Consider the following 10,454-nt stretch of genomic DNA (forward strand, 5'->3'; position numbering starts at 1 on the left):
TGCATAAATTACTTTACAATAAGGTTTCCCCAAACACAAAGATCTAGATCTTGGCAACGTGAAGAGACTATTGACGATTCCTAAGTCATTCACATCCCATTGCTTCCTATTATCTGGAACAATTGATTTTATTGATAAAAAGCAGTCCTACAGTTGTGATAATGTACAAAATGTCAAAGTTTAGCACTATTTTGCAAAACTGCAAAAATAATGGTGAAGATCACATTATAATGGAGTATTGCAGTAAAAGCAAAAGATGCCCTCTAACGATTATTCTTTATTTGGTGAGCCCATCCTAAGTGGTGGTAATGGACCAGTACTTTGAATTCATGATCTCATGTGACCTTCACAAGATCCAGAGCAGGTAGAGATGTTTTGAGTATTATCCCCATATTACAGATCACTATAATATATAATAACTAGTGTAAGGGCTTCGGGTACTGATGGAGAGGTGTTTCCAGTCTTTGCATCTTAACTCACTTAAATTGAGTCCAGATCCGTTCCACGTTCTGATTTACCAGAAATGAATTTTTAGAACTGATGACAAAAATGAAAGATGGGTTTATTTTAAGACGCCTTTTCGAGTGTCCACTGGCAACATTTGAGCGTTGTTTACTAGAGCAGCTGTTGCACTGATAGACAGGTGAATGCTTCTGAGTGCTGCTGGGGCTTTTGTTTCAGATTAAATCATTACGTGGGATAATCAGTTTTCTTCTTATCCTCCAAAACTACCAATAAGATGTCGTTTTTATTGCTTTTTCCTCCTTTTCTTCATGTAGTTGACCCGCCTACGGATGACTCGTGCTTCGACCCCTACACGGTTTCCCATTATGCCGTTGGAGAGGAGTGGGAGCGGTTTTCTGAATCTGGCTTTAAACTCTCCTGCCAGTGCTTAGGCTTTGGCAGTGGTCATTTCAGATGTGACTCGTCTAGTGAGTAGCTTGCTTTGTCCATCCCCTTGTCGTTCTCTCTCTTCCAGCCCCACGCATTCGCACAGTGTGCCAGGGAGTCATGTTTGGCAGACGCGGGCTCTTCCAAACATGAAGCAAACGGGGAGACTGCTTGACTCGAAGTAACATTTTGCATCATAGAAAAATGATGGGAAATTTTACTTGTGGAATATTGCTTATTTCAAGGGTAGTGTGCCAATACGACAATTAAAATAAAATGTGTGGTGGTAATATGATTAAACTCTTCTGTTAAGATATATGAGCTAAGTCAAATTCTTTGGAGCCAGGTCAAATGAGAGACAAGAGAAACCCCAAGGTTCTTTTAACCTTTAGTGTTGAGTCAGCTCAGAGGTAAATATTTATGTTCACAAACACTCTTTCTTGTTTTAAAAATAGTTTTATTTATTTCAGAGAGGGAGAGAGAGATGGAAACATCAATGATGAGAGAGAGTCATTGATTGGCTGCCTCCTCCATGACCTCCACTGGGGATGGAGCCCACAACCCGGGCATGTGCCCTTGACCAGAATCAAACCTGGGACCCTTCAGTCCGCAGACCGATGCTCTATCCACTGAGCCAAACCATCTAGGGCAACACTGTCTCAACACAAACCAAACAAACTCGTATCAGAGTATACACACATGCACACTCTCATATCACACATACACAGATGCATACCAGGTAGTTTGAATCTTTCTAAGTAATGCAGGGAGTACAGATAATGTGTAGATAATTAAGAATCTTCAATTAAAATTTATTTAATTTTCAAATTATAAAGAGATGGTAATATATGAATTATGTTTTAGTTAAAATGATCCGAGGAATTACTATATTTTGAGACTCAGTAGTAGAATTTATTAACCTTTTATTTATGTTTTGTTTTTAGGGGATGTATTATTGATAATTGGTTCATTTTTATAGGTGTTCATCATTATGCCTTATAAATAAACCTTGTATAGACATATATCCAGAAATCATATTTGGAGAAATAAAACATAATATATTTTTTCCAAAGTATTTTACTTAACTTGTGTATATGAAATGGTTTAATTCGGGCTGAAGCGTAAAACGACCAATTTTTTCACTGCAGACTACTATGCTGGACCGTCTGAAAACTGAAAGAGCAGCAGAGGTGTCATGATGTTTAGAAGTTGGCATTTTTAAAGTTTGGCATCAATTAGGCAATTTTTAAAATTTATGCAACTGAACTACTTTTAAGTTTGTATATTTATTGCCTATATAAAAGTTAGGTGCAATTTTGGGAGCAGAGCTATAATTTGATTTATGTGGCTCAAATGACATATTTTTTGCCTCAAATGACATATTCTTTGCTTAGATGTCTTAACTGTCAATTAACTTAAAGTGTAAGGAATGACATTGATAGAATGGAAGTAATATATTGTTTTACAAACTTCTGAAGTGTGTTTTGTTTCAGTATGAACTGTGGAGATGAAAAAGTTAACTTTTATGTGTAGTAGTAAAGATATATAACTGTGACCATTAGCTCTCCTTAAAACCAGTCTTATTTTTAGGGATAGTAACCAATGCTTTATCATTTTGTTGGCCTTTTGTTTTTTTGATACACAGGTTTATTCTTTTTCTCTTCTCATTTACAAGGCACACATTGTGGCATATAGAAACCTGCAGATCTTTGTGGGAGTTTTTTGGTTAATGGAACTACTTTGTATCCAGGATCACTGCAAATCCAAAGTGATTTTCTACTCCTAAAATCCTCAAATCCTACTTTAGTTTTACCTTAATAATGAGAATTCAAATGAAGGTCACTGACTGTTCTTGGGATGTGATTATGGTGGAATAAATTGAATCTTAAAAGAGCCTAGAAAATGTAAAATGGTAAAGATAATATTTTAAAATCCAACCCCCCCCAAAAAAATGGTTTGTCTTAGGCATGATGACTTTTAACCTTCCTTACTATTCCTTCCAGATGCGTGTGTGTGACATGTCCCAGTGCAGTCACTGTCTTGTGAGTCAGAACCCACCACTAACTCTTTGCCTGACCCCCCACCCCACAGAGTGGTGCCATGACAATGGTGTAAACTACAAGATTGGAGAGAAGTGGGATCGGCAGGGAGAAAACGGCCAGATGATGAGCTGCACGTGTCTTGGAAACGGAAAAGGAGAATTCAAGTGCGATCCTCGTACGTTGCCACAGATCATTTTTAGGGTCTTGTTAAGCACTCCCACACTCATTACTGAGCTGCCGCTCTCATTCATGGAAAGGAGTAGAGTTGTTAGGTCTCCCTGAGGAATGGACAGTGGGTTTATTAATCTTGTGATTTGGGAAAGCAGAGACAAGCTTCAAAAAATGAGCCATGATTTAATGTTATTACAGGTACTTCAGCACTTTTCCAACCTGAGCATTTTGACCATAAACTGCAGTGAAAAGTTATCAGAAAGCTTTACGAGTCTTTACACTCGACTTTTAAAATACGACCTCCGTCTTCTCAGTTTATTAGATCAGGTTTTTGGAAATGCTGCCCTATGGTCCGTACAGCAGTTTCTCTATTACGAATCATTCCCATAAGCCTGTGGTGTTTTGGTTGTGATGATGCAAATTTAGGCGGGAACAGAAGCCACCCCCACACTGGGGTCCCGTCTTGTTTGATTGCTCTCAGTCTTACACGCACTTCTGACTTGTGTCTCCATGTAGATGAGACAACGTGCTACGATGATGGCAAGACATACCACGTCGGAGAACAGTGGCAGAAGGAATATCTCGGTGCTATTTGCTCCTGCACATGCTTTGGGGGCCAGCGGGTAAGGCTCTCTGCAACTTACATAAGACCAGGAGGAGCTGAGTCAGGGTTGAGCTGCTTGTGTGCATGCTGTACGTACAGGTAGGGCAGTGCCCCCTACGAAAAGTTGAAGCACCTCACTTCCTGTTGGCACACAGCTGCCTGGGTGATACCCTTTCCAGTCCTCCCCTTTTGTGGCAGCCTCAGCCTCAGCCCCAGCCCCTCCCACATCCAGTGTTCCCAGGCTGTTCTCTCTTCTTTGGCGCCTAACCTGTTAAAGTTGGGTAGCACTCGGCCTCCAGCTCCAATCGAAAGAACAGGTGCCTCTTTGGCATTGTTAAATATGTTGAATAACACCCCAGATCTAAGACAGTGCCCCTTCCTTCTACCCTTCCTCTTGAGGAATCAGCCGAAGTATATTCTACAAAGGTTATAAATTCATGAAATCATCATCAGAGTGTCCTTTGTGATTGAACTGCTTATATTTTGCCAATGAAGAGCTGACATTCTTCTGTAACCCACGTGGTAAACCTGTGATGTGGTGCTCTTCGCGTAACCCCATCTGACTGCATGCCTCTGCTCCCAGGGCTGGCGCTGTGACAACTGCCGCAGACCAGGCACTGAACCCGGTCACGAAGGCACTACTGGTCACTCCTACAACCAGTATCCGCCGAGGTACCATCAGAACTCAAACACTGTGAGTACATTTGCATGAACGTTTCTCCCCTAAGTGCAATTGGTCACATAGCGGGGACTCTCTTTCCATGGGTACTTTTCTTTTGAATGAACCTATTTTAAAAACAAAACAAAATAACCTTTAAATAACTTGAGTACTGTAGCCTATAACACAATTTTGGTTCTAATGGATAACCTCTTGGACATCACCTTTTACCCAGTTTATTGAGTTTGTTGCTAGGTTCTCTTTTTTTTTTTTTTTTAAGTATATTTTTATTGATTTCAGAGAGGAAGGGAGAAGGGAGAGAGAGAGATAGAGAAATATCAATGATGAGAGAGAGATTGCTGATACCGGTTTGGCTCAGTGGATAGAGCGTCGGCCTGCGGACTCAAGGGTCCCAGGTTCGATTCCGGTCAAGGGCATGGCATGTACCTTGGTTGCGGGCACATCCCCAGTAGGGGGTGTGCAAGAGGCAGCTGATCGATGTTTCTCTCTCATCGATGTTTCTAACTCTCTATCCCTCTCTCTTCCTCTCTATAGAAAATCAATAAAATATATATTTTTTTTAAAAAATGATGAGAGAGAATCATCGATCAGCTGCCTCCTGCACATACCCCACTGGGGATCAAGATCACAACCTGGGCATGTGCCCTGACCGAGAATCGAACTATGATTTCCTGGTTCATAGGTTGACACTCAACCACTGAGCCACACCAGTCGGGCTATTGCTAGGTTCTTAAAGCTAGAAATATTCTATCTAGAAGTAATGTAATTGTCATGGAAGGCTCCCCTCTTTTTTCTGTACCCTTTGCAGTATTTGCTGCTAATTTTTCTTCGTCTTCCATTTTAACAGAATGTCAACTGCCCAATTGAGTGCTTCATGCCTTTAGATGTACAGGCTGACAGAGAAGATTCCCGGGAGTAATATTTCCAGCCCAGAAAACCACACGTGGATCTCTGCCAAGGCCCATCCAAACTGGAGCGACATTAGCAGACCCCATCCTAGAGTGTTTGTTTCTTTCTTAAGCCCTTTGCTCTGGAGAGTAACTTCTCCAGCTTCAGCTCAGCCCACAGCTTCTCCAAGCATCACCCTGGGAGTGTTTCGAGACTTTTCTAGTAAAAGGGGGCAGTTCCTTGCTAGTTCTGCTCCAAAGTGTTCAACACTGCTCAGTATTTTTAATGAGATGATTATAACTTGTGATTTGGTTTGGGATCCGCAGGGAAGCGCATGCACAAACCCAGATGCAGAATGTACTGAAATGATATTACCAAAACTTTAAGTGGGAAAGTTACCCAAACACTTCTGCTTCCACTTAACCGTCTGGCTCGCGATATTGTAGGAACGGCATGTCCCTGTTACTGTGACATTTAAAGTATCCACAGTGCTCACTTTTTCCAAATGATTCTAGTAATTGCCTAGAAATATATTTCTCTTACCTGTTATTTATCAATTTTCCCCCAGTATTTTTATATGGAAAAAAAATTGCATTAAAGACACTTAGTATGCAGTTGATAAGAGGAATTTGGTTTAATAATGGTTGGTGATTATTTTTTATACTGTACATGCCAAAGCTTTACTACTGTGGAAAGACAACTGTTTAATAAAAGATTTACATTCCACAACTTGAACGTCATGGCTTCTCTTTTATATACAGACGTTTTGGGGGAAATAATTCTTATGGTTGTTCTTTTTCTTTTCAGTTCAGCAACATTTAAAAACCTCTGTGTTCAGTTCTCTAATTCTTGGAGATTTCAGTACAAGAGTTTCTAAAAAGCACAGATTCATTCTTGTCATTTCATCTCCTCAGCAATGGAGAGAGTTTTATATTTTCCACTTTACCACATTTAAGTGGATGTAAATATTCATCCAACTTGCTAGCTAGTTCTTCAGAAGTAAAGTCAAAACAACCTCTAGTTGCTCTTTTCTAATTAAAATTCTCCCCTCCCCAGAGATTACCTGCAAAGGGAATGCAAAGGTGACAGATGCAGAAGCTACTTGAATAGTATAGCATGAAGGAGTTTTGTCCTAGGGAAACCCTGTGGTGTAAATTACCTCAATCCAACTTGTCTGCATTCGTGTCAGCCACAGTTTTAGGGTCCCCCAGCTGAACAGTTTTGCTTAGTTTTGGTCTGCAAAAGCCATTTCCTTTTCAGTTTAACTTTGGGGAAACAACAGAACTCTTGAGATTAAACCTGGCACTCAGACTAATAGTGGCACTGGGAATAGTTGATTATTAATTAGTAAAATATTAACACATAAAATATAAGACATGGAAAATACATTTTATATGCTACTATGCAATGTAGAAAAATATTTCAATGAATAACCTGGCAATGAATATTAAGACTCTATAGAAAGATTTCCTCAGGTTTCTTTGTTTTAAAAAGCAAATTTACATTTGAGTTGATTTCCAGTTAATAAATGCTTTGATGGTTAGCATCTCATTGGGGGTAGGTTTTATGGTCTCATTTTATAAAGACTACTAGTGTCCCGGTGCACAGATTCGTGCACATTGAAAGGAAGTTAATTAGAAGAAATATTTTCATATCGTTATTTGCCCTTTCTCTATAATAGAAGTGTCAACCAAATTCACAATCGACAATGACAGATAAAAACACGTGTGCGATTGGTGCCAGCGAGAGCTTTATATGTATCACACATGCATGAGTCAACTTAGCCTTTTATGTATATAGATAAACTTTGTTAATTAGACCTGCTTTCTGAGTTAGCTAAACTTTTTTCAGCCCAGTGAAGCACCCCAACTTCTCTTTCAGGTAATTGTCAGCAACACAGCAGTAAATATCAACATGAAGCAGATTATTATTGTACATCATGCAGGGAGAACAAAGGTAAATATTTAACTGCAGCAGTGTTTGACTATATTCTGCACAGTGAGAAAACCTGAAGTCATTTTCAAGTATCACCATTTCTTACTTCTTTTCAGTTGGGTGAAGTTTCTAAACTTTCTAAATCTCCATTTTTCTGGCTAATGAAAAGGAAATAGGATTCTACCGAGTCTCCTATCTACCTACTCCAGGACTTCTGTGAGTATCAAATGAGATGAGGCACAGGAAAACGCTTCACAAACATTTGGTTAAACTGTAAAATGTTTGCACCTAGCTATAAAGCAAGTTGGTTTCCTGGGCTGAAGAAACTCTAAGAAGGCTAGTCGCTAGGCCATGGGCGCTGCTACATGACGTCATTACCCGGCGCCCACAGTGACCATTTTACGGGCTGGGCTGGGCTGTGGGCCGCATTTTGCACCACGGGATCTTGGCAGCGTTGGCTGCGATTTGTTGGGGTGTCACTCCGGGGTGGTGCCGGGGTCTGTCTCCCACTTGGGGGAAGTCAAGTGTTGGTTTGTTGGTGCCAGGTCCAGAGTGCCATTTATTTTTAAATGGCCAGTGCATGTCATGGCAGCTCCTGCATTGAGCGTCTGCCCCCTGGTGGTCAGTGTGCGTCATAGCTACTGGTCGGATGGATGGACACGTAGCCTTGTGTATATATATATAGATAGATAGATAGATAGCTCAGATGAGTCTTCCTTGGCAGGACACAGATCCAGACCCCAGACTTCTCTTTGGCATCACTAATTTTTCAGCTTTATCAGGCCTATGCATAATCAAGATAGCTGTCCTGTATATGGGGGAGCGGGGGGGGGAGAATCAGAGTATAGATCATGGTGACATTAAATGACTCTCACATACATGGGTCATCATGGCTCAATGGAGAATGTGACATAACACAAATCCAAACACTGTGCAAAGAGGATTCTACTGAAGACACACACCTGAGAAAGCAGGCCCGGGCCTCCATCCTTCCTATATGAGGACATGTGTCATCTCAGCTCCATCTTGTTTAAAGGTCTTTATGTTTGTGTGTGTGTGTGTGTGTGTGTGTGTGTGTGTGTGTGTGTGTGTGTGTTTTCTTGATTTCAGAGAGAAGAAGAAAGAAACATTGATGAGAAAGAACAGGGATTATCAGTGATCTCAAATTTCGGTAAACTGAGGATCAGGAAGATTAAGTGACTCGCCTAAGACAGCACAGCCAGGAAAACACAGATTTGGAAATCTAACTGGGGTTCGTGATTTTGGAACAGACTCTCCAGTGACTTCTGGAACCCACAGATGATTCTCTAGCCAAGACAGGTGTACTCCACATCGGTCCCCTTGCTGATGACAAGTCCTGGTGTCCTGGTGCCTTGTACCACTGCCTCCTGCTGGACCCATCTCTATGGGCACTAGTATTCAAAAGTGATGGTTAATTATATGTGTCTTGACTCCAAATTAAACAAATTTAAATGACCTTTTATGTTTTGACATCACAATGCAAAAATGGGACCCTCATACATTGCTGGGGGAAATGTAAAGTGGTGCAGCTGCTGTGGAAAAGTTTGGTGGTTCTTCAGGAAGTTAACCCCTATTTCCATAGGTTCCTGCGATGCCACCTCTAGGTATACATCCAGAACTGAAACATGTTCACACACAAACTTGTACGAAAATGTTCATAGCACCATTATTCATTATAGCCCCAAAGTGGAACCAACCCAAATGTCCATCAACGGATGAATGAGTAAACAGAATGTGGTCTATTCATTCACTGGAGGATTATTTGACCATAAAAAGTGAAGTACTCACACATTCTACAACATGAACCTTGGAAACATTGTGCTAAGTGAAACAAGTCAAGCACATATCACATGATTCCATTTATATGAAATGTCCAGAAGAGGCAAACCAATGGAAAGAGAAAGTAGATTGTTACCAGGGGCTGGGGAATAGAGTAACTGCTACTGGGGATGGAGATTCTTCATGGGATAATGGAAATGTTCTGCAACTAGATAGTGTGATGGCAGGACACCTTTGTGAATATACTGAAAATCACTGGCTTGTACACTGTAAAATGGTAACAGTTATGTTTTATAAATTTTATTTTAATAAAAAAGTAAAAAAAAGCCATATTAGTTCCAGAAAAGTCTTAATATATCCTTTTGTTTATTGGTAAAAAGGGGAGTGTGGGAAAAGAGTAGGTGCTAGGGTGAAGGAACTCAGAAACATTTTGGCTATCTATTTGGAAACTGAAATAAACTCTTCCATAAATATGCACTTACTACTTTTTATGGAAATTTCCACACATTAATATCATCCTCCAGTACCTTCCATGCCATCATATACACAAAAGCATTATGAAAATAACCAGCATTTTTTATAAACAGCATTTCCTTTTTTAAAAAATATATTTTTATTAATTTCAGAGAGGAAGGGAGAGATAGAAACATCAATGAGAATCATTGATTTGCTGCCTCCTGCACGCCCCCTACTGGGGATCGAGTCCACAACCCAGGCATGTGCCCTTGACCAAAATCGAACCTGGGACCCTTCAGTCTGCAGGCTGAGGCTCTAACCAGCTAGGACTAAACAGCATTTCTTAAGTTCCAGGTGGTGTTCCAAGTGCTCTTATTATGTATTTACCCCTCAGAGCAACCAGTAAGAGGTGGGTGCTGTCAGCACCATTATTCCACAATTAGTGAAGGAAAGGCTGAGTGAATTAGCCAGGTCAGTAGCACAGCTGGGACTTGACCCTGACAAATACCCAGGACATTTACTTTGAACAGGGAGCTACTCTCTTTTCCAGAAACAAATCTGCCCCCAGGTTATAGATGAAAAACAAATTTCAAGAGGTTAAGACATAAACCCAAGCTCACCTAGCAGTGAGTGGCAAAACAAAGTAGTGATTACCTCAAAGAGCTTGAGACAGTTTTGTGGAGGGTAAGATGGAGCCACAATCTAGAATGGGCATGGGGGGTGGGGGCTATTGGAAAAATTATTTTTCTTGACCTGGTTGTTGGTGACACAAGTGTTTGTTTAAAAATTATTCCTTGCCTGGACGATGTGGCTCAGTGGTCGAGCATCGACCCATCAACTAAGAAGTCACTGGTTTGATTCCGGATCAGGGCACATGCCCCGGTTGCGGGCTCCATCTCCAGGAGGGGGCGTGCAGGTGGCAGCTAATTGATGTTTCCCTCATTAATTTTTCTATCCTTCTCCCTCTCTCTCTAAAAATCAATAAAAA

General features: G+C 40.7%; 1 protein-coding gene across 2 annotated transcripts in view; it reads left to right on the plus strand.

Moving 5' to 3' along the window:
- FN1 (fibronectin 1) overlaps positions 1–6,004 on the plus strand; it is a 65,829-nt gene extending 59,825 nt beyond the window's left edge. For both annotated transcript variants that reach the window (XM_028151053.2, XM_028151064.2), the window contains 5 exons: positions 780–932; positions 2,983–3,108; positions 3,621–3,727; positions 4,292–4,402; positions 5,235–6,004. In XM_028151053.2, coding sequence (XP_028006854.2) covers positions 780–932; positions 2,983–3,108; positions 3,621–3,727; positions 4,292–4,402; positions 5,235–5,306 — 569 coding nt within the window. In that variant the 3' untranslated portion in view covers positions 5,307–6,004. The remainder of the gene's footprint in view (positions 1–779; positions 933–2,982; positions 3,109–3,620; positions 3,728–4,291; positions 4,403–5,234) is intronic.
- The last annotated feature ends 4,450 nt before the right edge of the window (positions 6,005–10,454 follow it).

The sequence above is a fragment of the Eptesicus fuscus genome, chromosome 11 (genome assembly GCF_027574615.1).
Source record: "Eptesicus fuscus isolate TK198812 chromosome 11, DD_ASM_mEF_20220401, whole genome shotgun sequence".
NCBI lineage: Eukaryota > Metazoa > Chordata > Mammalia > Chiroptera > Vespertilionidae > Eptesicus > Eptesicus fuscus.